Here is a 27,043-nt window from a genome sequence, read left to right on the forward strand (position 1 = left end):
AAGTTACAAGCGATCTTTTAAAAATTTTAATGGAAAAATGGTTGACAGAGCCATCGAATAGATGAAACTGAATGGCGCCAGTCACCGAGAATGAACCCCATTTTCCCAGCCAATATTTCAGAAAATCACTCGTAACTTTTGAATAAGATAATGGATAGTCCTGAAACTTTGCCACCTGGTTGGAACCGCTAGTGCTACATTTGAGCAGAGGCTGAACGTCCGGCGATACATAGCTGAGTTATGCAATGAGAAAAAACACTGAACTTTTTGGCAGGACACGCTGTACAGTAACCAAAGCGGCAGCAATGCCAGGAGACTGGCACAACCGTAACTCACGATTGCTTCATGAAGTTATCTTTTGAACTGTTTGCCACATTGTTGGCGAGTCGTCCCGGTGAGTTTGTCATTGCTGTTTGCTTTGGTCACTCTGAACGCAATCAACGAAACCGTCTGAACCAGGCTAAGAGGGAAACAAAGACATCATTTGGAACTGCTATGATCTCTGGCAAGGTGAGAATGGCAGGGGACATTATTCGGATGGGCCGCCTCCAGCACGAGCTCGTTGCCTTCCATTAGGTGCTGGTTTTCAGCACGAGCTTGATGCCTTCCATTAGGTGTTGACTGCACGTGCACGCTAAAGCTCGAAAGACGCCGAAGTGTATTCGAAGGTAGGAGGCCCACGCGGGAGGAGGGACAAGTGGAAAACCTCCCTGCCACTCTTCTCCTGACAGTGGCTATGGCTATGGCATGATCACTTGTGCAATCGATCCATTTTCAGACCTGCATGCTTTTACACACACATATTCTTCGGAAAGCCACAGACAAGTGCAAGATATACTCTTTGATAATTTCGAAATTATGCAATGAAATCCTCAATCTGTACCTCCTCCTGCCTCCCAACATAGTTGGTAAAAGCCACATTAGTTGGCTTCCCTAATTTTGTGTTCAAGGTGAGAAGTGACTGAATCTTCAGAAACCTGCATGGGCATTGCGGGAGATCTGGCGAAGCGCATCAGTTGTCGTTGACGGAAGTGCTTGCGATGAAACCTCTAGAAGTTGGACACTTCCAAGGTTTTCTCGTAGGCTGCCCTCAGATACAGGGGCTGTACGTATGATTGGGTACTGGCAGCGGTCAATATTGCCTTGCTTTGTATGTTTATACAGCCTTGATGTTGGTACGCCTCAACTGACATGCTGCCAATCTGACCAGTCGAATTTAATTAAAATTTATTTGCCAACAAATCCAGTAAAATGGAACATTGACTCTGACACTCGAGTGACAACTTCATAATTGGGTACTCTTTTGTGCAGTCATAACCTTGTGAGAGTGTTGTCTGATAACAATGGCAGTGAGGTCCACTGGTGCCGCACTGATGGCTCATTCCCTGGCCAGCTGAAGGAACAGGTAACCTTTTGATTCAATGCTGAAGATTGTCACATTGTTTGTTTCCCAATCATCTGCTACACCGATGACAATTTAATCTCCTCCAATTTATACATGCTATACTAGGCGTCCTATTGGCAAATGGGGTGAGCAAACGAAATGGAACTTCAAAGGTCACGCTCTACTTCACAATGTCACTGTTAAGGGTACCACGAAATGAAAGTTGGCAGTTGCGAATCAGGTCACCCTTCCCTCCCACGTGCAATCCCCTCTTCAAGACATGTCTCAGGGCCCAAAAGCAACAATTGGCCACAGCTTATGATCCCTTTGTGTTCAACCTCCCGCAGGTTCGACTAAGCTGTTTATCTGTCAGTATAAAAAAATCCTTCAAAAAATCCTTCTGTTGTCTGTTCTGTTAAGAGAAGGAACCATGTAATCAGGGGGGAGATGACTTGCATGTGTAAACAAAGACGGAGGTAGGTTCTACGGTTTATAAATGTGAGGCTTATTCCGACCACCGGTTACCCAACGTGAAAGAATCATTTCGTGGTCCCGTTAGGGGCAAGAGTGTTAGTGGGGACGGTCCTTACCCACGTCATCGAGGCTGACGACGTTGTTGTTTATCATGGTTAGTGGGGGGCGAGAGGCGGCATGCGGGGGTGAGAAAGGGCGGCTGGGTCACAGCCCCCGAAAGCCTCCGACCACCGGAGAGGTTAGAACCTTGAGAGAGAGAGAAAGAAAGAGAGAGAGAGAGCCCAGAGACCAAGACACAGGAGGTCAGGACATGCATCAGATGCGCTCGAAAGGACACGTAGAGACCAACTGGGTTATAGTCTGGCAGGTTTAGAGTAGCAGCACCAGCTCCTTCCACATACAGTCCACCACTCTTTCCACCTTAGAAGAGCAAAAGCTGGAGAGGAGGAATCCTCCAATCATGGGGAGAAAAGTGCTACTTGTGGGACGTGCCTGTCCACTAGTCTTAACCTGCCACTCTGTCTATCCGCATACATGCATATCATGCTTCATACTAAGAGTCGGTTACATTATGGCGAGTAAGTTACAACCACCACCACAATTACTTTTAAGTGGTTCACACGTTTAAACAACTTCAGAGTCAATTACGGTTCAGTTTGGTTTTGGTCCAACAATGTGTAATGACGATACTGCGGATAACCAAACTATAATATAATAAATACCCTGTAAACCTGGGGCCGCGGTCACAATCATTGCAACAAAGTAGTAATTACTGGACCAGTTGGTAGTAATTGAACATGGTTAAGGAAAATCAGCTTAAAAAAAGAAAAACAGGGACAACAGACGACACAAACACGACGGGATGAAGCTCCGTCCAGTCGTGCTTGTTCCTCCCTTCGTCCCCGTTTTTCGAAGCCGATTTTTATCAATCATGTTTAACTAAAATCATTCCACGAGTTTATGACCGAAGTTAAGTTGGCTAAAGCCTGTCATCGCAATGTGTTGACTGCCTGAAACATGAAGATAGTCAGGGTTGATGATCAGAATTCGAGTAGAGTTATGCAGCTCAGTGAACGTTGTGGGGCATCGTTTCTAACATGCCCTACGACTTAGACGTTAATAAGATCACTGCTTCGAAGTTGAGAACTTTTGTTTAAACCCCAATTGGCGTTAGCGACCCGTCAGACAAACGTTTCCCACGAATCAGACGAGATAGGCAGATATTATGGATCCTGATAACTCAGCCGATCTCTCAAGTGGTGATACTGACCGATTAAACCAAACTGCTCTGCGTTCATGATCACAGCAGCGTGCAGACTGCCACAACTATACAAGGTCAGTATCACTGATCACAAAAGACGCAGCATGTTGTGATCGCCTCCACATTCGCCAAACTGAACAAACCTATAAAGAATTCGTGACCTTTGAACAACAACTTCCGATATTCGCGGGGTTTCTGATAGTTGCGAAGTTAACCCGAGTTGTAAAGTCTGGTACTTCCAGCTAAAGGTTTAGAAGGCTGTCCACATTCGCAGGCGAACTGTCGGAAAGGTTTGTATGTTTTTTTACGGCAACTGACGCTCCGTTTTTGACGGGCAGACAGCGTTAGGCTTAGCAGCGTCCCTCTGCGTGCAAATCGTGCAGTCAAAACAAGCATTCACGGCTTACCCGTTTAGACGGAAGCTTCGACGGAGAAATCGCTTATCAGCGGCACACAGCAGCAGCAGGCCGCATGGGGGTAGTACTTTCTTGCAGAGTTGACGCGTTGGATATCCGTGCGAAGAAACTTTTCTTTTTTTTTCGTTTTCCACAATGGGTCGCCGATCTTTGACTTTTAATTTTTCCCCAAGTACACCGCACCGCTGACACCACCACAAGAACGCCGTTGGCACGCCGAAAAGTTTCGGGGCTACAAATCACGTAACGTTGCTGCTGCGGATCGCCATCATGCATTCCCCCCCTCTCGGCCGGTGGTCGGCGCTTGCTCCTACAACCAGCCCTTTCCTTCTTACTTTTTTTTACTATTTGTTGCGTTATTCTGAATGACTCACGGTTATAGTAAATTTACAACAAAAAACGCGTTCCGTCAGGCGGACGACGCGCGAACGTGAGTAGAGTTTCTGGGAAAAAACGCTGCAACGCGCGTTCTGATTGGCCACCGTTTGCGATGGCCGCGCTCCGGACGGTCTATACAGGTATCTAAGTTTTCCGTCTCGTTACGAAGCTTGTTTCTGGCTAATATATATAAGTTTCGGTTTAAACGTTATGACTTCATCGCGATTTTACTTTTTTCAACGAAATATATCACTTCAACTGGTCAACGTTTTAACTAAGCAGCTTCTCGAAAGCGAAAGTGCGTCCAAAGTGGAGTTGCATGGTACCAGATTTCTGTATTTCCCCAGCTGTATGAAACTGGAACTTGGAGGCGATGACGTAGGATGGACGCATGTCGTCTGCCCAGTCTTTTGCACTTCCTTGGGTTTTTACGCTTTTACTCCGTCGGAAGAGAGGGACGTTCAAAAATTAGCAAGTCCGGATTGAAAGTCGTTTACCTGCCAACATTCGCAAAGGAGTTGGGTTTTTACCTGCTGCACTGGAAATAGACTCGAATTAAAGACACACAGACCCGGTTGGCTACATATTGCCAAACACGCGCTTTTATCCGAATTCGCCGACTGCTGGCAGCAACAAAAGTTTACCTTGGCCCCGACCTTGGTCATTCTGAGATATTATACGAGTGTTTTATTTTTATTATTATTTTATTTTGTTAATTTTTAAAACGTCCGCGTCAAAATGCAACCATATCCGCGTTGGGCGCCAAAACTGTTGAATTGTAGTGCAATGCGCAACAATAAAACTACTATGCTAAATAGTTTTTTTTTTTTTTTTTTATAATTCAAGCGGCTTATGTAGCACTTGTTAGCCTCATTGGTCTAGGTGTGTCTACAAATAAAAGCTACCTGTTGGAAACACGGCAAAATAAATTTACAATTTTTTTGTTGTTGTACATTGTCAGGTAGGTGTGACGACAAATATTACCTCTTCAGTACAAAACTCGTATATGCATTGAATACAAAAAAAAAAAAAAAAAAGACAATTGAGGACTGAACTTATTAGTTATGCTGAAAACATTACTTCCTTCAGAAGTATAAAAGCTGGTATTGAAACAATTCTCAAAAACACAGACTACAGTCAGAGTTATTGTAATGGTTCATTCAATACTGTTTTTCTTTCCATCTCATCATTGTCTCATGACATATTAAGAGCATGTCACAAACATAACGTAGGTTCCAGACGTAAAAAAGAAGGTGATCACAGCATAGCATGCCAGTTAGCACGTCAAGATGCAGCAATGTTGGGAAACAAATAAATACCAGACCATACAGGTCTGTTGATCATTAGTGCAGTATGCTTGGGAAAAAGCATCGGCAGAATGCTAAAAATATTTTAATAAGTTTCACCATGCTTTCTCTGCTAAGCATGTCCTACCTCACTCCTTTATGTAAACTTATGCAAGGCTCTCACAATATTTTGTTCAGTCTACAGGGGCTCATTTTCTCAGCTTATTGTTGACGAGCTGGTAGGGATTCTTCGACCCATTATCCACCGCCCTATCCTCGAGAACGTGTTCATGGCTTACCCAATTTTAGATGCTGCCCGAAGCATGGCACTCACTTCTGAAGTTGAGGAATCAATGTGTGGGTGTACGTGGAAATGAAATCGGACATGCAAAAAGTTTGTAAAAAAATCAATCAGTTTATTGCGCCATCTATATAATATACGCCACAATGTGTAGTCATGACACACACATTGTCAGCTATCCACTACTCCCAGCAATCTACAACATTCTATAGTGCTCATTTCCAATATTATTGTTTGTGTAGTTTAGTGGTGTATGACTTACCCTGAATACTGTATCATTTCCAATACAATCTTTTTGTGCGAGGGAACATGGAGTTTGTAAACCCGTAGAAAATCTGATTTACCGACAAAAGTGTCCGTGAAATGCGGCAGCCTAGAAAGGGTGCAACTCTTAAATATATCGGTAAAATGGAGTCTTTCACGAGTTGGCACTATAATAGACAAGTATGCTTTGGTTAAGGTAAATGCGAGAAAAAACCACAACGGACAATAAGTAGTCGTAAATCTCGCGTAGAACTGTGCTTTTCGACGGAGCGCAAGTCCAGTAACTATAAATAGTTTAGAAGTCTCGTATTACAAAAAATAACCAGACGTTTTATCGCACAATTCAGTGACACGGGCCCCTCTTCGCATCATAGTAGTGTCGCGATAATAACAATCTTCAAATCACAAATATATTACCGATGGGGCTCACAATTCACGAGAATACACACTCTAAAAAAATAAAAACCACTTCGAAACATAAGAAAAAAAAGATGCAGCAATCTTGCAGGAATGTTATGTCAAGAAACAATGCACAAACAGGACTGATGCCTCATCCGTAAACCAAAATTCTTATAAAACCCCACAAAATAAAGGCCCCGTAAATCTTACCCAAATATATATGCATACGTCATGTCCATATAAAAGAACTCAACACCTTCGAGTTACAAAGTGGTCGAAATAAAAAGTCAAAAGAAAACCAATTTTCGAATAACCCGACAAAATGTAACAAAGAAAAGCTTAGGAACCATACTCGCTAGCTTCTCTACCAAAAAAAAAATCAAAATAGACAAGTATTATTTTGAAAGCATACAAGAATTTCAAGAGAATTATGTCCTGCAGCTAAAAAGTCTGTCGCTCAAATGCAGGAACTGCAAGACACTGCAGAAAATATGAGTGCCTTTCAACAACAGCCTCACTTGTTCACTTTGTTTTCACGTACGACTAACTCCTTCGATGACTTGTTTATGCTTGGCAACATACGTTGTTTGATGGGTCCCCAGAAAAAAAAGAAAATTAAAATAAAATAGATTGGCTTTGCGTCGCGAGAAATCCCGAAATGAAAACGGAGTTGTCGCCGCCAGAAATTTGTTCTTCGCATCCGCGGCGTAGTTGAGCCAGTCGACAAAATCGTTCCTGCGTCGCCGACGGCGTTGCGATGTCTTGGGCGTGGTCAGGACCTTGACAGCCCAAGGTCACAGCCTCCCACTAGAGGGGCTGCACGTAGTTGGCCGGGAAGAGCCCCACCTTCCCGTTGCACTTGCCGCGCCACCAGCCCTCGTCGATCTGCAAAAACATTGTTGCGAGATGAAGCCAACTATGTCATCGATGCCACAAAACTCCGAGACACTTCCACAGTAGATGAAAGATTTTGCCCAACAGTTGTGAGGTGTACGGTAGGGATGTGCGAGTAGGGATGCTTCAGTCCGAATTGAACACGAAGCGAAAGGTTCTCTAGTACAAATAATATCTATTCGAAATTGAATGACTCCGAAGTGAAGCGAATAGTTTGCGGCCGTCAATTCGGTCATGGTAGAGAACCCACCAGAGTAGGAAACAAGCAAAAAAGGAAAAACACGAATAGGGCCTGTAGGGATCTCTACCATGATTGTTCACCAACTCACCTGAGCAATTAGTACTCTTATTTCAACACAGACGTGTCTCATTAATATGGACACTTACGTTTAACAGAAAAATTGTCCTCACTATATAATGATCAAGAGTGGCCACAAAAAACACAACTTTCATTCTTTTTATTTTTCTTGTTACTTTGAAATAAGGTGTGTTATGCAGCATTTCAAACTATGGAATACTTCGAAAATATTCAAAGTTGCCAAGTAGCCCTATTGGATTCAAATTTTAGATAGAATATGGCATTATTAGCTTCCAATATTCTGAAGTTTCGAATGCTTGCACAACCCTAGTGACTGGGTGCGAGTGTATGGCATTAGGAAGTGCCCCTTTTGCGAGATGGCTAGCAGAAACAACGTAACAACTAGCACGCTTTTGATAGTGTTGCCCCCAGGATTTGTGAGATGAAGTTGGCCAAACGAAGGATTCTTAATCTGACAATAATGCTTCATTTGGAATGACACCTCATTTATCTACCGTAACGAGCCCTATAGGCTTCCGGCAAATCACGTGACTCGCACGTTTACCGTCGACGGTGCTCACGCAAGCCACGTTTTCGTGGTTCACGTAAACGGTAGTTGTTCGCTCCTCGAGTAACTGCTTGTCCACAGTGCAGCGGCGAAAACTGGGAAACTGTCGCATTTCTGAAGTATATGTCGCGGTTTCACGGTATATATATATATATGTGTTTCCTAAGAAAAAACTTCAGTTGCAAGTAGCGCTCTGTGTTGTACGTTTCTTTTACTTGTCCGTTGTTTTTAGCGCTTTTAACCTCACATACATGGGAAAAACAGTCTTTCAGGAGAGGTAACACTGCACTAGTGGTAAAGACGACGCAGTTTGTTGATGTCGACCAACTCGTACCTACGACATAAGCACCCAAATATAAAAAAAGAAAGGAGTCATAAAAAAATGTTTTGCCATCATTTGAGAAAGGCTTACGAAAGTTTTCAGGCACAAATGACAATGTTCTCAGAATGCGCCAAAAACAGTCCACCCACCGTCTCAATGTCCGTAATGATGTCGTCGGGATCAAAGGAAATCTCGTCGTAGTCGGCTGCAAAAGAACATCGCATGGTGCGTCGGTTGTACATGACGATGTATAAAGACACGACATGGCATCGACACGTTAAACCACCTTTCCAGACACTAAAATTAAAAAAAATGTTGCTTCTAAGCTTTTTTGATAAACAGAAAAAATAAAAGCTTTCAATAGGCTAGGCACGAACCGTGGGGCCAAGTTTTCTCTGCTTTCCTTCGAGACTTTGTAATTGCACGAAAAGAATTTTCAAACGCAGCTCGCAAACGTGTTTCTCTCCCGGAATTTATTTTCCGAAGCAAACAGCCAGGAGCAAGACCAGAGTATAGCAACGTGAAAGGCTTCCTTCAAACACTGTAACGAGTCCGTAATTCGGCGACAGCTTACGTCGAAAAACACCGAAGGCAGACGCAACGAAAGGCCGGAAAGGGTTAGTTTACAACAGAGAACTCTTCGGAAAACCTCGAAAAGTAGCAGCTGACAGAAAGTTACGTCCTTCGACAAAGCGTTCGTCGCCCGTTCCGGTTGTTTCGTACGAAACTAGGCTGCCTGAGACGCGTCTTGGACTGGTCTGTTCATCGCGTCCAGAAAAGTTGTCCCTCCATTTCCGCCCGACGGCGTCGTAGAAGCGCCATGCTGTCGCGGGCCGAGAAAGACCGGTACGCGGGCGTACCAGCCTGGTAGTCGTAGAGCGCCACGGCCGAAATCTTCTTCTCGTCCGAGGCGGGTTCCAACTGCTCGTAGATGCCCTCTTCGAGCGACTCCCCTGGATCGAAAACGAACCTCAGCTCAAACACGATTCGCCAAACACACCGAACCACGGGTTCTCGAGTCGCACTCCTAGGAACCCAGACCCAGGGTATCCTCGTGGGTTCTTTGCAAGCGCAAATTTTCTCGACATTCCCTGCCCCTCGAGTGAAGCGTTCCCCTTTAGCTTTAGCTCACATCAGCCACTTGTTGAAGCCAAACTATAAGCCAAACGCTACCTAGCAAGTGCACTTTCTTTGCACTGTCTGTAGTCTGCTGTACTGCTTTATCGTACCGACACTGACCAGGAGAGTTACCTCTGTTGGCTGCCGTTCGAGGCAGCAGTCGTGATACTTTGCGATGTAGGTGAGACACCCAAGATCACATAGCATTACTGCAATGTTATAGTTTGCACGAATGTTTCTGCGACATAGAAATTTGTTCCGTTTGTCTGAGGAAAGTTTTCAATGACTCTCCCTGTAAGCGCACACTGTCAGAATAGACCCTTTTCGAAATTGTGAAAGGACGCATAGATCATGCGCAGTCGCCATTAGTTGATCTCGTTGCTTCCGGCGTCAAGCCCGTGATTGGTTTCGAGTTTGCGCCGAGCACTTACGCGGCACTCGTGTGGAATGTGTTACGATCCGAGTACAGTCCGAATGTTGACAAAGCCCTCGTGTCCAATGCATGCTCACAGTGCATGAGCAACTAATGGTAGCCGCACATAATCTAAGACATTCTATGTATTATTCCGAAATTTTGAAAAGGGTCTATTCTCGTCGTCCCCATAAAATACCCGTAGAACTGAAAAGTGGCGCAAAATACGTCGAAGCCTCGGAAAAGACATTTTTAGTAAATTGGTAAGCTGGGAAATGTGGCGATTGCTGAACTATATGAAAAAGTGTGTACGAAAACGGGGAAAAGGCGGAAGAACACTTCCCTGCCGTGCACCGTTTTTCACCGAGAATTCCCCAGAAATTGTCTACCTTCCCCTAAAATCCCTCAACCCTTTGAGAGTTGTCGCCGTACGTGCACGTCGGCGATTAAATGTTCGAAATTTTCCGCCTAGAGGCAAAACCGCGCGTGTCCCAGGAGGCGCTGCCATCTGTTATGTTTCTGGGAAGCCACGGGTGCTCAACTCACGTCGTGCTTCAGTTTGGCGGGGGTTCTCGCCAGATTTCAATTTGCCGAAACCGAGCCGCTGAAGAGCGTCTACGACGTCGATCCCTCCTCTCTGCGCCGGCTCCACAAAGGACAGGTCAGCGCCCACGGAAGCACAGAGCAGAAGGACCGACGTCAGAGACGCTCTTTGGCGGTTCGGCTCCGGTTGGAAGACGTGTCTACAAGGATTACGTTCATCGGCCCGTGGCGCCCAGTAAAAATTTTTTAATAAAATATTTCATGTCGCGGCTAGATTACACCGTGCCAAAAAAATAAAAATTAACCGATTCACCTTTATTTCTGGTGGCCCCCCTGCCCCCCCCCCCCTCCCCCAACTTAGGCCCAGCACTAAACAAAACCCCTACTGCAAGTTCCTTTGACCAAAAAATTCTGAACCCTCTAAAAGAGAAGTGCTCTGTATATTTGTTTGCAAGGTCCATGCACGGTGCTAACTGATTTGTACATGCATGTTTGTGCGCTATTAAGGCCGTTTCACACGCTCGCGATCGCCTACAGCCGAGGGCCGTAAACCTTATTGACTTGTTACGGCCGAGAGAACGCGCTGCCGCCATCTGTCGGCTTGCCGTGGAACCTTCGGCACTCCCGTACAGTAAAATACAGAGCATGCGCTCATTCCGCAATAAGCGCCTGCCCCTCGATTTCTTAACATTTTCCAAATAGACGGAGGATATATCGTTACATGTTGTTGACCTAAGGAGCGCCCATACCCTAGTTTTATGCAATTATCTCAATATTTTGAATGGGAGCTTGCTCGAGATTTTACGGTATATTTCTTTTGTTTTTCTTCTTTTTTCGTGCATCATTTTTTTTTTTGCTTTAAAAATGTATGACAATGTTCGAGCAACCGTTATTTATATGTATTATATGTTTTCCATCTCGCAAATACGGCGAAACGTGAGCTGTAGTGAAATGCAGTTCCAGGGTCACCTAATAGGTGGCACCAGCATGCCGTCATGTTCCAGTATCGCGAGAGATCGCAAGAACTCGGTCGAAAGCAGGCGCAAGTGTGTGAACGGGCCCTCACTGCGAAGACTCGTAAGCTGTTAACGAGCATAAAACAAAATATTATAAGCATTGACCGATCGCTCGAAAGCCGCCTCTTTGAAACAAAACACGGACCTGGCCCGGATTCCGGACTGGATTCGGACTCCACTGGCGAGTGGTGGATCTGCGGGACGACCTTCTTGGGCGGACCTTCTAGCGGCAGGGCCGGAGGAGACGAGCCTTCGGGGAACAACGCCGCCGCACCCGGAGCCCGAAACGGAACCGGGGTCGGAGCGAAAGCCGCGGGCGGAGTCTTTGGCGGCGGTGCCTGCCGGTCGTCTTGGGTAGGGGAGACGTCGGGACTGCTGTCCGGCTTCGAGGGCACCACCAGTTCCCTCGGGATCACGGACACCCTGGAGTGGTCCTTGCGGGTACCTGGCACTTGCTGCACGCAGAGAGACGCGAATGAGAATCAATTCATGCGTGTACTGAAGACTTTCAGACGCGTTAGAATTTACTGCCCCGGCGCAAGCAGCAGTCATTCGTTTGGACGGTCGCGGTTTGGACCGGACCGGCTTCGTGGGGCCGCGGCGCGGTTTCCGCCATTCTCTTTTGCTTTGTTTGTTCGCTCGTTACGTCCACATTTCTTCTTAGAAGCGGGAAAAAGTCTTCTGGCATGTTTCTAACAACGTGCTGCAGAAGCGGGAGAGGAGATTGAGCGGCCGTGGCACAACGCACGCGACGATGCCCGAGAGGAAAAATTGGCTTTTCTGAGACGACAGCGTGTGGACTGTGGGTGGCGATCGAGGAAAGCCGCGAAGGCTGCATCCAAAATTTCCGACGCCCAGATGAACAGACAGGCCCTACAAACCCAATAGTTTGTGCACTGCTGCGAGGTTCGAATTCCCGTACATCAGAGTCAGAACCCCTGCACTTAATGCTAACGCATTTTGTTGAAAATCGGCGTAACGACAACGGCAATTTTGGCGTCGCTTTTTAATCTACTTCTTTTGCAGCCTCTTCTTTAGATTGCCGGGCACTGTGAATATCCGATTCACTCGAGAAAGCAGGCGAGCGAACCAGTCGCGACAGTTTTCCATTCCAGCTGCCAGGCACCGCAAAATTTGCCAATAACCTTCCGGCAGTGAAGAGGAGGTGCCCCCGTCAAGTGCTAATCAGCGCGGCCGGTGGTCAAAGAGGGCAACTTTGGGCAGGCCGTGCCACCTTACAACTGGGTACGAGTGCAACGTAGTGGTTCGGCCGGGTACTCCGAAATTTGAGCTCGACTTCAACCACAAGCGGTCTCAACGTTGCACAAACTTTGCGTAAAATGGTGCCACCGTCGAGCCAAACCTCATTGCTTGTTCAATATGGCTATGGCTTGTTGAAACAGCCAGCGAAGTGGGTCTAGCGAGAGAGTGGGTGAAGCGAGAGGTTGCGACCCTCTTGCGAGCGTACAGGCCGGATGAGTTCGGCGTCTTCCGGTCGACTCTCAAACAATTCGTCGTCTGCCGAGTGGTCGCCCTCCAGCGCCCTCTGCTGCTCCTCCAGGGCATCTATCCGCTTGTGCTCCTCCTTCAGTTTCCGCTGGCGTTGCTGCACGGACGGGCAAAGGAGAGAGGTGTGGCTAAGACAGCGACTCGACAATGCGGCAATACGCCGTGCAGGAGCACGAGGGGGAGGATACGGGACGAGGAAAGATACGAAGGGGAAGGAGATGCGAGGTAGTGCAGGGGAACGGGGTGGAAGAAAGATACGGAGCGAAGCGGGGATACGAGGAAAGGTGGCGATGCGAAATAGCAGAAGGCCCTCAACGAGGTGGGGGATAAGAGATGAAAAAGATACGAGGTGGAAGGGGATACAAAGCAGTGCAGGGGAGTGAAGTGGGGGGGAGGTACGGAACCAACAATGGGCATCTGGCACGTCCCAGGGGAGGACCGAGGACTAGCTTTAAGCAGCTAGGGGTCTTCCGATGAGCAACTGAAATCTTGGACGGTTACACGGCACCCTCTCCGTAGCAAGGCTCTGTCAGACTGCAAGCACCTCGGCAGTCGAACCCATGACCTGGGGATGTGTAGCCCAGCTCCTTGCCTAGACGGCTTTGAGGCGCCAGATGTTCGTGCAAAACGAGGAAAGGTACAGAGCGAGGTGGGGAATACGAGATAAAAAAGGTACAAAGTAAAAAGATGAGAAGCGGTGCAGGGGTACGAGATGGGCAAAAGATTGAGAGCAAGGTGGGGTACGAGGTGGGGATACGAGATGAGGAAAGATATGGAGCGCGAGGATACGAGGAGACGAGAAAAGTAAAGGAGTAGAGTGGGTATATGAGGCAGGGAAAATACGCAGAAAAGAGTGGATACGAATGAGACAAAATACACACAGTGTCCATTTAACAGGACCCTGCAATCACTTCTAAACAGCTTCCAAATTTGCACTGAAGCTTTCCTCTAGAAACATAAGAACACACCGGAAAGAAAGAAAAATATCAAGATTTTATAAATGACGAATTAGCATTACAAAATCAAGAGATTAAAAAAAAAATGCAATCTATAACTACAAAAAATAGGTTCTATGACATCTATGGTCTTTCTTTCAAGCAATCAATAATTTGAAAGATTGCCTTGCCAATCAGCAGCAGACTAGCAGTGTACTGGGCCGTTACTTCAAAGCTATCAGAAAGAAAATGTAGAAGGGCATCTACACGGGCTAGTTGGTGTATAGAATAGAAGCGCTAAAAAGACAACGGACAAGTTAAAAGACGACGAATACCACAGACCGCTGTGTGGTGTTTGTCGTCCCTTAACTTGTCAGTCGTCTTTTTACCGCATTTATACTACACCATAAGAAAGCTTTGGCAAAGAAAGGAGTGAAACCGCAGGATGGGCAGCGCGGCGAGGACGTCCACGCTCCTTCTCCCACCTCTTCGGCCTTCTTGGCCTCCTCCTTCTCCCTGCGGTCCTTCTCCTCCCTCTTCCTCCTCTCCTCCTCTGCATGCCTCCTCGCATCCTCCTCGCCTGCCTTGGCCATGTTCTCAAAGCGGGAGCGCAGGCTCTTGGCCCCACGCTCTGCTCCCACCTCTGCAAGACCCATTGGCACCTTTTTCAGACAAAGGCAAAGGGGCAAGGAACAAGAAACCTCCAAAGTTTCGCACGTCCCTCCCACTTTATCGCGATTTTAGAGAGAAACGGTCATAACCCACACTTCACTAAGCACTCTTTTCAAAACCATCTTACATATCATTACATACCAATCATCAACTAAAAGTTTGGATCCCCCATTGCAGCGCATCTATTTTAAATGCCTTCTTGCCCCAAACCACAATTTACTGGAATTTGGAATCGCCTTCCTGCAGTCGTAGTTTCAATTACAAACACCGCTCATTTTAGAATTGCAATTACTGATTTCTTAAGGGGACACGCACCAGGGGAAAATATCTTTTTATTTTTTAAGATCCCTGGATTAGATCTTTAAAGATTATAGATTTGGTGTTAGTTTGGATATAGTGACAAGGTTTTTTTACGTTCTGTATGGATTGCACATGCAGAAAAATACCATGTTATTGCGGACAAATGGGGCATGGCAACACATTTAAAAGAGTCTAGTAAAATAAACCCATTCACTTCTTTTAACCCACCGAGTGCAATGAAGAAAAAAAAAATAATAATGTGTGCCGAGTGCAATGAAGAAAAAAAAAATAATAATGTGTGCGAGATTTATTTTATCTTAAAATAATTGAAAATCCCGAAAACACCATTTTCGAAGGGCAAACGAAAATTTCCTAAATTTTGTACAAATATTAAAAATATATCTCTCTCACCAAACCTTGATAGTTGCATTCCACACATCCTAAAGCATGCCAAATTTGGCTGTGGTAGGACAATACTAGGGACAAAAATTCTTGTGTGCAAACCTAAAGATGCCGCAGAATTACATAAAGTGAAAAACACGTTTCAATATTACCATAGATGTAAAGCGACACTCTATAGCACGGAAAACACCATTTTGTTAATATTTTTCGAGAGAAATTGAAGCTACAGAAGACTGCGACAGAGAGAAGATGGCTAGGTCTACTTCACAAAATTTCAGGCAACGTCACGATTCGAAGAATTGCACAAACGAAAATGGCTCAAGTTTATGCAATTTTGGATTGCGGGAGTTCTATGGATGCATATCTGACTAATTTTGCAATCATAACCGGTCCTTGTTATTTTTATTCATAAGATATACAAATTAGTAAATAGTAAAACACCATAAAATCCGTAATCATTTTCTTCAAAATGTGGCAGTCTTTCAACTTGCATCTCCCCTTAAATGATGTTTCGTGAAAGTTTCACACTTTTGCCTTTTTATTGCTTTTATTTTTCTATTTTACGTTTATGACGCAGAGCCCACTGCTCTCTGTAATGCCTTCGCGCCCCCGAGAGAAAAATGAATTATACGATGTTAAATAGACCCTTTTCAACAACATTGGAGGTCGCCATTTTTTGGGCGCACAAAGCCCGTGATTGGATCAAAGTCCTTGCCGAGTGTTTACGCAGCACTCGTTCTCTGCACTAGCTGAAGCGAGTTCACGCCGAACACCAACGCAGCCCTCGCGTCCAATACACGACCAGAGGGCGTGCCCAAACAACGGCGGGCTCGGATACTTAGCGCCACAGCCACTAGATGCCGCACGTTTTGGAAAAGGGTCTATTTATCACGATGACAATAAAGAAAGAGGCGTGAGAGCTCACCGATATCAGGCTTTGGTTTCTGGTATGCGGGCTTGGGCTTCTCGACCTCCGCAAAAGGGTACGCGGACTGCACATGAAACAGACGCAGAGTGACGTCAGCCCCGTTCGCATCTGGGCTACAGTCCGCACCCAGTGTTGTCCTCCTCCCTCTCCTTTGAGTACTGACACCTTTCAAATTTGTTCAACCCACAGTCCGCTTTAGGCATCAACCTTGCCTTATCACAAATATCTAAACCGCATTTTAAAGAAACAGAAACTATGAGGGTTTAGTTGCCGAATATTTGCTGCTTACGCTATACTGTCGTTTTCTTTTGTTGTGACATGTAGAGCACAAACAAGTTGCCGAAAGGAGAGGCGCTCTGTCATCCCTAATCAAGGCTGAAAGAATTGTCCAGACCCTTCACGAAAACTAATGATCGGGACTAATAATGTCGTTGCTCCGAAAAATCGCCAAATCAGCCGTTTTTCCCCTAGCGAAAAGAGCAATCAATCATCACAAAATTACTTGCAGAAGCAACCAATAGCTCGTAACCTCAAATCTAATGGACGTCGTACAAAGTCGCTCGTATTGTGGCGGAGATGCGGGCAATGGTCTGTCCTGGTGTAAGCTGAAACGTTAAAAGCGAGTTTCCTCCACCTCAAACCCCTAAATAGACCCGTTCCGAAATTGTGAAATGATGCATAGATTATGTGCAGTCACCAATAGTTGGTCTCGTCACTTCCGGTGTGAAGCCAGTGATTGGTTGCGAGTTCGCTTCGAGCACTGACGTAGCACTCGTGTGCAATGCGGTTCGATCCAAGTACACTCCGAAAGCTGACAAAGAGCACGAGTCCAATGCGTGCTCACAGTGCATGACCAATTAATGGCAGCCGCACATATATTTATGCATTATTTCAAAATTTCGAAAAAGGTTTATTAGTTAAGATGTAGAAAAATTACCCTCGAATAATTTTGGTACTTAAAACTAATGCTTCCAGTTACCCGAAGCATTATTTAAAATCGCAGGAAACGGTTTTCTGTCCTCCAGAAACGTTAAGATGTTCCATGACGGAGCAGATTGATGTCTGCCTGAATTTTCTGACACCGTGTTTAAGTCACATTCTTCTTTTAATTGCAGCGATCGCTGATTGCGCTTACTCTGGTTCGAGCGCCAGAATGGCATCACCCACTGGATAATTTGGCAATGCCGGCGCCGTCTATCAGGCGACACTGGGACTACAGCTCACTAAAGTGAAGGTATCGCGGCATTTGCGAGGTTGAAACATACATACCGTCTACAAGAAACAGTCGTATGTAACGTAGTCAAAAGCGTTTCGAGCCGAGAGAGGAAGAGTGACGCGCGAAAAGAGTGGGAAACAAACAGAAATCCCTAGGGTTCCGCGGCTCCCCGACAGACGGCGCCGGCGTTTTCTCTCGTCGCGAGAGATCCCGACAGGGTTTTGAAGTGCGTGGACGTAAGCGGTCGCGAGTCCGCCGACGAGCCTGAACTTATTTCGTGGTTCTAACTCTGTCGTTCGACCCCGGGGAAAATCTCGTGAAAGGCTGGTTATGGCCAGAGGCCAGGGGAGGCACGCACCTTGTCCTGCTTGTCCTTCTCGATGCCAAACTTCCCGCCGAAGCCTCTCTTCATGTCCACCTGGGAAGGGTGTGCCTCTGGCTTGGTCACCTCCTCCCAGCCCAGGGCGCACTTGTCCTTCCGGTCCGCCTGGACCCCGTACTTGCCGCCAAAGCCCTTGGCATAATCTGCGCGACCCCAGGCAGTCATGCATCCAATTTGCCGTCGCTTCGTAAGTGGCATCGGATGTTAATGATTGAAGAGAAATCCCCAAAACAGAGTTTGTTTATCTATCTACTCATTCGAGGAATGAGGCAAGGAAATGTATAAACGTCCGACATAGGAATTACACGCAAATATATAATACAAACTGCAGACATTCTATTTTAGAGGGAATATTAGTTGATGTCATGGTTAGTTCAAGCAATTAATCTAAAGCGCTACCAAATTATTCGGACGTAGCAATATGCTCGCGATGCTAGGAGAAAATTTGTTACAATCGTGCATGCACCTAGGAGAAAATCAAACATATTTAGAAATGTCTTTTCTGCCTAGAAACTCGAGAATATGTTTAGTATCATGTATCTGCCTCGTGTCACGGCTGTTATTGTACTTTGAATAGTCACCAAACTTTAACCCAATCTTGTTGCAAATCCTGCTGACGGAAATTTTGCACGGTTCACTTTTCTACGCTCCATTTCAGGTGGAAGTCAATTTATTCTTGTTTAGACCTTCTCCCCCATGGGGGTTTCCCTAAATCAGTATATCCACCCTATTTTCAGTACCATTTTCTGCAGACCATACATAGACAAAAATCTAACTTTTTTGTTTGCAGTGCGGAATATCTAAAGGCGCGGAAGATGCCAGGATTTGTTTTTCAAGGTTGTTCATTATGACGAGAAGTTTATAAATTTTCTGGGTGACAATATTTATTTATCCATGACAGAGGCTTCTTTGGGAGCTAATAAAGCGGGCATCTGTCAATATGCGCTGTGCATAAGAATTTTGTACCTGCAGACTATGTAAGGAAAAACTTAATTTTTTTTCCAAACATAAACGTGCTCTTGGAAACTATACACTGCGAGCGAAGGGAAAACCCTCCACTTGGTGGCAACTGTTAACATCCATTTGTTCTGACGACATTTAGCTTCCGGTTAGCTCGGTTGATAGAGCACTCCGCTAGTCTTGTAGAGGTCCCAGAGGGCGCCAGCTGTGACGTCGCACTATATCTGATGTCACAGGACACCGTGATGTCGTACGGCACCATGACATCACGTGACACCCGAACTCAACATCAAGTCCACGTGACGTTGCATGGCCTTTGCATCGGTTAAGCAGGGCGCCTTTCTCGCGAAACCCAGCAACCGTAACACACCCTGCATTAAAATGAGGACGCCACAGGCCCCCAACACCGCAACACAAGCAGGACCCTAAAACACATTCTGGGTTAAAGTTGCAACACCACGGGCCTCACACCGCAACACAAGCAGAAACATTCGGGGTTCAGCTGGGGTTAGTCAGGGTTAGGGCCGACCCGGGGACCGCGTGGCTCCGGGCACGGCCTCCCGTGGCTCCGCCCCGACTCACCCTTCTGGGATTCGTGCTTCTCCAGCTTCTCCACGTGGTCCCATCCCAGGGCAGAGGGGTCCTGCCGGTCGCTCTGGACCCCAAACTTACCGCCGAAACCGTGCGCATAGTCTACGAGAGGACCGCACACCCGGGGAGGCAAGAGTCAGGACGAGGCTCCCTCGTATACGGGGTGGGGCAGACGGTGCGTTGGCCCTTCCAAGCGACCGCGTAGATTAGTTTCCTAACGGATTACACTGCGATTTACTACAGAGGTGCTTCTAGGCGGAGCATTTGGTATTTGAAAATTCGAAAACACAAGCTCTTGAAAATTCGAAAACACAAGCTCACCCGAGTCAAGAAGAGAAGCATGAAGTTTTTGTCTCTAGACTAAATGTCCAGCTAAGCCTTTTTTTGTTTTTGTTTTTTGTTTTGGGAATTGATCAATTGGCGTTGGGGCCATTGCAACATTTGTTACGATGAAAAGAAATGGGTAGAGAGAAGAGGAAATTAATGTGGCTAATATTGTATCCCCTTCATTTTGCAAGATAGATGCCACAGTGGACCTCCGTCTCATTTGATGGTTTCTCAAGAGTTAGGCTTATAGTCCTTCGGAAAACAATGCTGTTCCTTTGTCATTCTTTACTCGGGTAAACAAATCCTTCAATATTTTGACAAAAAAAATTATCTAATTACACTTTAGTGCTAAATTACACTGCACTCCGTGAGGAAACCAATTTATGTGGTCCTTTCAAAGGGCCGAAGTGTCATCGGGTCCACCCTGTAGATGGCAATTTCCCCCTCTCCATAGCGATCAGATGTCTCTACAGGTCACCCACAAGTAGAGAATCTGGTACTCAGTGTATGATAAGAATAAATAAAACACTCGCCCAACTACAAACCTTTCTCAATGTATATTTTCCCTCCTGCACCCGACGGAACATCAGAGGTCATCCTTTATGAATGACGCTGGTGTTTGTTGCAGATTGTTTCTATGGTTTTGCCTTAAGCTTAGAACGAGTGAAAAAGGTCCAGTCCAATCTTGAAGCAAAGAACCATCTATTTGAATTGTAACTTGTTCAGTAATGCTGCAATAATTCTGCTTCCTGCTACAACAGAAAAATAAAACATTTGAGAGTACTTCTACATCTCTCCGAACTAGCGTGAGGGCCGCATTTCGCAACCATCCGAGCGGAAAGCCCATTTTGGCCGTCACTTCCACTTTGTGGATCACTTCTTTCGTGCCTATAGTGTTATGTACCACAATGCCACATGTTGGCAGCTTTTCTTCCGTGCCTACTTATTTCGCATACCCTACATTCGACTGCTGAATATTTGTGCATTTATGCATTCCCATTCTTCGCTCGTGTACAAAGCAAAGTTTACCGAATAACTGATCAATCCGCCGATTGAGAAGTTTGTTAGATATGCAGTGCACGCCGGGGTCTTGCTCACCCGTCTGAGACGCGTGCTTCTGCGTCTTCTCGTGAAACTCCCAGCCCACGGCAGACTTGTCTTGCAGTTCCTTCTGCACACCAAACTTGCCACCAAAGCCGGTACTGTAATCTGCAAAAAAAAAAAATTGAATGAAAAAAATATGAAATAATCATTGAGACAATGGTAGGAAGGAGCTTTAGTTGGCTACATCTCCCTCGAGCGTGCATGCGCAGCCAAAGCATTACAAAGGACAATGTGCGCGTGCTGAACGCCAGCCTTCCGAAAGAGATGCCCTGCCATTCTCGTTATGTCAGCGAGTACAGTTTCACTAACTGACAACAACGACAGTTTGGTAGGCATGCAAACATTGGCCCATTGGCCCCATGCAGCTCCGCAACATTAATGTTTCGGTTGGACAAATCGCTCCAGCTGTTCAATTTCCAGGTGGAGTCATCCCTGAGATCCTCCGCGGCTGCCGCCTGCTACTGGACTGCTGGGCCCGCGGTGCGACCGTTGTCGGTTTTGGGTGCTAACGCGTGGCGACAGACAGTTCCCTCACCGTTGGTCGTGCACGGGTCTTCACATCGACATGTGAGGCAGTGGCATTTCGATAGACCAGGCCAGAGAAATAGACCAAAGAGATGAAGGCAGACCCTCACCTTTCTGAGAAGCATGTTTCTGCAGAGACTCGTGATATTCCCAACCAACAGCCGACTGGAAAAAAGAACAAAAGGAAACGACATGTTATGGGTGGGACTATCAGATGGGACAATCAAATCATAGTCGTGCAATTATTAACGTCACAAATCGGCACCTGCAATCTTTTTTGGAAAAAATGCCACCCTACGCAGATGTGCCTCCATGTAATCACCAACATCCTGCACTATTGGCCACATAAGATGGCTGTCCACACGTTCTATACTTTGCTTCCTGTCACATGACGCTAACTCCACAACTGTTCAGGGGGGCTAAGCTCGCCTCCGGCGGGAATCTCTCCGATGCCACGTCACGAGGGAGGGGAGGAGCTTCTTTTGACTCCGCCCCGGCGATTCCCACTCCCCCTCTTACATTTCCGACCCCCCCGGTGGCGGCGAGTTCCCCAGCATAGCTCCGATTTTTCCCTACGCTCCACAGCGAAGGGTTTTTATTTTATTTAAATCGTGGGATCGGTGGCCGGCTGGGCTAGCGCACACCAGCTCGGAGCACGTCGAGCGAAAGGCCCGTTGCAGAACCCAGGATGCTGAGTTCAATCCCCACCCCGGCCCGTTTCGATGTTGATGAGCATCGTACTGGCGTGCAGTCGTGTAACACTACTGCGGGATGGACGTTAAAGACCCCAGGCTAGCGGTTGTACGGCACTGCATGGCTAAATTTCTCATCTACAGCTGGGAGAATCTTCCCCGTTGAGGCAGACCAAGTCTTAGGTAGTATCAACATACATACAGCCCGATTTTTTTAAATTTAAATCGTAAATGACAAATAAGAATAGGTAACAGCAGGGATGCTAATTATACAAACATTGCTTGGATATGGGCTAGTTGACTAGACATTGTGATGGTTTGCTGCGCCACGTAGATGCAAGAAAAACGCTCTTGATAAATATAAACTAAAGCAGAGTATAGACGAAAAACAACATACAGGAATGGCGCAGACTAACAACTGTGTAATTTCTTTCTCATCTTTCTCACCCCACACCGCCACACACCCACAATATATATATATATATTTTTTTTTTTTCAGAATAGGGTTTACGTGGAGCGAAAGCTCGCGCTGCAGAACCCAGGATCGTGGATTCACCCCACCCCTGCCCTTTTCGATGTTGATGAGCATCGTACCGGCATGCGGTCGTGTATCACTATTACGTGGTGCACGTTAAAGACCCTAGGCTAGCAGTCATACTGCACTGGCTAAATTGCTTATCTACAGTAGGTGACAATGTCGCAATGTTCTGGCATGTTCTCCTGCTGTATAAACAACTAACGGCCAATTTGTTTGTTAAAATACGGTGTGGAAGAAAAAAGATGAGAAAGAAATTACACTGTTGTTAGTCTGTGCCATTCATGTATATTGCTTTTCTTCTATCATCTGTTTTAGTTTGAATTTTATCAAGTGCGTTTATCTTGCATCTACGCAGCACAGCAACCCATCAAAATAATTGTAAAAGCCTGTAGGTAATGGTAAATTGCGTTCCTGGTTGCAGATTGCCGTAAAAACACATTTGTTTCTAGGATTCACTTTGTAGAATTTGGATGTAGGATTCACGAAGGGGGCGACGGTTCATTCACGGCTCCATCGCCTCAAGCCCGGTTCGCCACGCAGTTCATCGCACAGCCACCTTACCACGTCTTTCGAGAGGCGATAGTGTTGTTGAAAATGAACGTCGTCCATGTCAAACACATGGGCGTGGTTTAGATACCTATGCCGACGGCAAAACACGAACGAAAACGCTGCCATTTTGGACGCTTCTCCCTGATCTCGCGCCCAACTCGCCCAAACTCGCCTGGTCGGAGCCGGCAAGCTTTTCCCATCCGCGGCGGCTTGTGCCATGTCACAATGACGTCACCGCATCTCGCCGCGAGTTCCGAATATGCAACTCTCCGACCGCCTCAAACCCTCCGTTTAACGTCACGATCTAGGGAGTGTCTGCGCGTGTCGTCATGCACGGCGCCGACCAATCGCGGCGGTCGGAGAGTTTGGCGTAGAACTCGCCTCGATCTCGCCGCGCCGAGCTTAGCCCCCCAGTGACCTTGGTATGGTAAGAACGCCAGTTCACCCGCATTCTTCGAATGTAGCCTCAAACAAACAAACAAACAAACTGTATCCAGGATGTCCTCCTGTCCTAACACTCCCCGTTCTCTCCAAACAGTGACTGGGGAACGAATCGTGGGGGGTACATAAAACTGGAAATGCAAGCCATTGCACAGTTTTCATAAGCTCTTTTTTTTTCTTCTTTTCCTTCAAATTGTGAAGCAAGTTTCGGGTTTTGACGTAGCTGAGAGGGCATCCTTTCCCGTCTTTTGGCACCTTTATCCGAGACTTTCTGAAAGTGAATCCCTCAGCTGCATCGGATTATGGCTGCTTATCCTCGTGACAACCGATCACGAGTGTCAGTGGTGCTGTTCGTTACAGACCAAAAAGCCCAATCCCGAATCTGGCTCGCGTTTCGGAGCTTGTTTTATGCGCTCTCCGGAAGATGGCAACGCTACCACCACTGCTCCCTCTCCTTCAGGTTATTTTGTCCTTTTTGAATTTTCACCACAAAAAGTTTATCTGCAATTGCAAGGAAAGGCAGGCATCAATCTGGAAAGTCGCCGAGGAAGAAATACAGAAACTTTTATTTTAAAGCGACGAGCGTTTTCGACAATGAGTCGTACAACCCCTCTAATGGCTCAGAAACTTAATTCAAGGTTGGCGCTTTGTGCAACAATGAAGGAAACATTCAGTCAGTCTCCAGATGTTATTTGTTGCTCTCCACCTTCAAGAATATTTCTAACCAGGACACCATAGTGAAGAACTACTGAATCAACACATCAATTAGTCAGGATTAATTAGAGATAGCAACAAACAACATATGGAAGTCAAGGGAATGTTTTCTTCAATTTTAAATCAAACTGTAAACTTTTCAGTAAACTTTTGTGATATGTTTTATAGAGAAACAAAATAAGTGTGCAATGGGTTGACCCTTCGATTGGACTGGATTGCACATAGACAAGGGAAGTAAACACAGGGAGCACAGGGTTGCCAACCTTGTCCTGCCGGTCCTTCTGGACACCGAACTTGCCGCCGAAGCCCTTGACCGAGTCCGTCTGGGAGGCGTGCTTGTGGAGGGACACTAAGTAGTCGTTGCCAACAGCAGACTGCGGACAACCGCGGAACGGGCAGGTTGGGGCCAAACAGATCCGAAAATGCCGTGTCACAAAAAAGCAAAAAACACTTTGGAGGTGCATCAACACAAGACACATCAGACACTGGCATCTTGGCAGTTGGCGAACTGCGTTTGTACAGACCCAGTGGTTGCCCAAAATACGTCCAAGAATATCCAGACCTTAAAAACTCTTTCGATTGAATTGTGGCAGCTTAACCCCTTGTATCAGGCAATCTGTGTAAAAAAGCTGGATCTAGCTATCCATCCATCCATTCATCCATCCAACCAAAGGACAAGGTTTTGAAGCACAGTCTCTAGATGGCTCTTCAAATGAAAGAAGCAAACTTAAGAGCAGAGAGGGTGTTTCCGCAAAAGTTCCCTAACTGGCTGGATATAGTAACGTTGCTCCCCACTCAGCGACATTCATTTTTTTATTTTTTCAGTTTAGGAACAATTTAGGGGGAGCACGCTACTCTGATAATAGAACATTTAAGCCCCTAAAGAAGCCGACAAAAGTCACCTTGTCCATGCGGTCGTTCTGAACGCCAAACTTTCCACCGTAGCCAAAAGAAGCCTTTGGCTGCTCCTCCAGAACCTTCTTCTTGTATGCAGCATCATCCTGGGTCACTTGCTCTCTCAGTTCCTGTATGCTGCATGCAGACAAAGGTAACTAAGATGCACATTTTAGGGGGTGAAATCTTTTTTTGCAATGCCATCAAGCACTATCTGCATCTCAATATTCACACAAGGTGTTAGTAAGGCCCGCTTCAGACGGGGCAACTTTTCCAGCAATTTCGGTGTTGCTGGCAGGTTGTTCCCTAGCTTTCCCTAGATCGACACGAATTGCTGAGATAGGGTCCGGCTCGAACGAGCGAGCAACTCGGAGCAATTCGAAGACGGTTGAAACTGCTGCAGCCAATCAGGGACGCAATATTTTCACGTGACACCACTGTGGTGGTGATGATGACAGCTATAAACTTGGTTCTGGTTTGAAATGGATCATTTCTGGAAACAAACCTTTTCAGAAAAATTAGTTAGTAATCTCAACACCATTCAAAAATATAAAAACATGTTTTTAGCGCGTAACTATGCGTCTAAATAGTGTAAGAAAAATCAAATTTCATGATGATGATGGCAAGTCGTAGCAATTCGGTTGCTGCGTATGAACGCGGGCGGCCCGTGTTGCTGGAGTTGCGATGTCAAGTTGCTGGGTGAAATTGCCCCGTCTGAAGCGGACCTTAGGGATTGGAAGGAAGTTGTTCAATCTTCACGTTGTATAAACCATTCCAATATACACCTTCTACAGGCCACCACCTTTTGTCTACACCAGGGTCGCTGAACTCGACAAACACAAAGATTCTTTGTGATACGACATGTTAGGGGGGAGGAGCTGAAAGATTGCCGCAAAGTTTTCTCTCCTCACAAACCCAAACCGTAGATCCGTTTATCTTCGCGACGTTTTTCATTTAAGGGGCGAAAAATCCCTAGCACTCCCTAGGCACCGAACAAGAGCAGCACGAGAGAGTGCGAGGAGACGACCATGGTTCATACGTGTGGCGTCACGACAAAGATTATTAGCTGTAACCGACATGTTTGATGATAAAAAAAAGCACGGCAGAGACTTGGGATAATAGCATTTTAAAATCGGTTGAAGTTGACAGTCTGATATCATTCTTATTTCCGCGGATAAAGCAGAATTTACTGAAAAACGTTCCTGCCGTTCCTTTAATTTCTCTCGGCCTTTTGGATATGATAGAAATGTAGCCCGACGTGGCTAGGTCGGAACCAACCGAGTAGCGTTGTCTGCAATCGGGCAGATTTCGCGTCCGGGAATTGTTCCTCCATCAGCGGGAGAAAATAATTTTACCGCTTTTTTCTAAGTCGTGACTATTGGCCACGTAGGCTACCGAAAGCATCGGTGCGGTTGGCTAGACAAGATTAGTAAACTGGGATTAATTCTGCTTCTATCAACGAATATAAGAGTAATGTCAGGTTGTCAATGTTGACGGCGATGTTTTAAAAATGCAATGACTCCAAGCTTCCATCGTACACATTCAAACTTGTCACCGTCGATGCGAACACGTACCATAGAATTTGTCGTTCACGACTGATAATCCCGACCCCGACATCAAGATCAAGTGTAAGAGCTATAAAAGGATGTCACTGAACGTGCCTGTACACTATGAGCCCTAGCACAAGCCTCTCGCTTGAAAGTCCGTCGCGGCCGCTCACAAGTTCATGGAACGTGAACCATTCTAATTCCAGAACCTCTAGAAGGCTTATTTCGAAAATTGCATGCTGTGCAAATTGTGCTGTGAAATGAACCGTTCTAGTTCCAGGACCTCTAGTAGCCTTATTTCGAAAATTGCATGCTGTGAAAAATGCATGCATTCTCGTCGTCGCTTAGTTGGAACGCCTCTAAGCAGGGGTGTCGAAACAGGGGGATGGGGAGATCGGGCGATTTGTCCCCCCCCCCTTTCCCAGTGGCTTCGGAAGAAGGTGCAAAGGGCATAAAGGGGCAAGGAGGGGAGGCAATCGCCC

General features: G+C 46.2%; 2 protein-coding genes across 4 annotated transcripts in view; both read right to left on the reverse strand.

Annotated features, from left to right (window-relative positions):
- The window catches only part of LOC8023194 (embryonic polarity protein dorsal), a 33,359-nt gene extending 29,370 nt beyond the window's left edge, over positions 1-3,989 (reverse strand). Inside the window, exons 1-2 of one of the 3 annotated variants that reach the window (XM_029969643.3) lie at positions 3,527-3,989; positions 1,975-2,104 (exon numbers count right to left, since the gene is read on the reverse strand). In XM_029969643.3, coding sequence (XP_029825503.2) covers positions 1,975-2,011 — 37 coding nt within the window. In that variant the 5' untranslated portion in view covers positions 2,012-2,104; positions 3,527-3,989. The remainder of the gene's footprint in view (positions 1-1,974; positions 2,105-3,526) is intronic. The other 2 variants (XM_029969646.4, XM_029969645.4) reach the window with 2 other exon arrangements.
- A 1,605-nt stretch (positions 3,990-5,594) lies between these two features.
- LOC8023195 (src substrate cortactin) overlaps positions 5,595-27,043 on the reverse strand; it is a 28,331-nt gene continuing 6,882 nt past the window's right edge. The window contains 16 exon segments of the mRNA XM_029969616.2: positions 5,595-6,840; positions 6,843-6,950; positions 6,953-7,000; positions 7,003-7,048; positions 8,395-8,450; positions 9,106-9,198; positions 11,481-11,790; positions 12,804-12,941; positions 14,265-14,422; positions 16,079-16,145; positions 17,656-17,822; positions 19,222-19,332; positions 20,656-20,766; positions 21,297-21,351; positions 24,384-24,494; positions 25,023-25,152. Of these exon segments, the coding sequence (XP_029825476.2) occupies positions 6,779-6,840; positions 6,843-6,950; positions 6,953-7,000; positions 7,003-7,048; positions 8,395-8,450; positions 9,106-9,198; positions 11,481-11,790; positions 12,804-12,941; positions 14,265-14,422; positions 16,079-16,145; positions 17,656-17,822; positions 19,222-19,332; positions 20,656-20,766; positions 21,297-21,351; positions 24,384-24,494; positions 25,023-25,152 (1,771 nt within the window). The 3' untranslated portion in view covers positions 5,595-6,778.

This window comes from Ixodes scapularis, unplaced genomic scaffold (assembly GCF_016920785.2).
Source record: "Ixodes scapularis isolate PalLabHiFi unplaced genomic scaffold, ASM1692078v2 PGA_scaffold4__175_contigs__length_147842914, whole genome shotgun sequence".
Taxonomy (NCBI): domain Eukaryota; kingdom Metazoa; phylum Arthropoda; class Arachnida; order Ixodida; family Ixodidae; genus Ixodes; species Ixodes scapularis.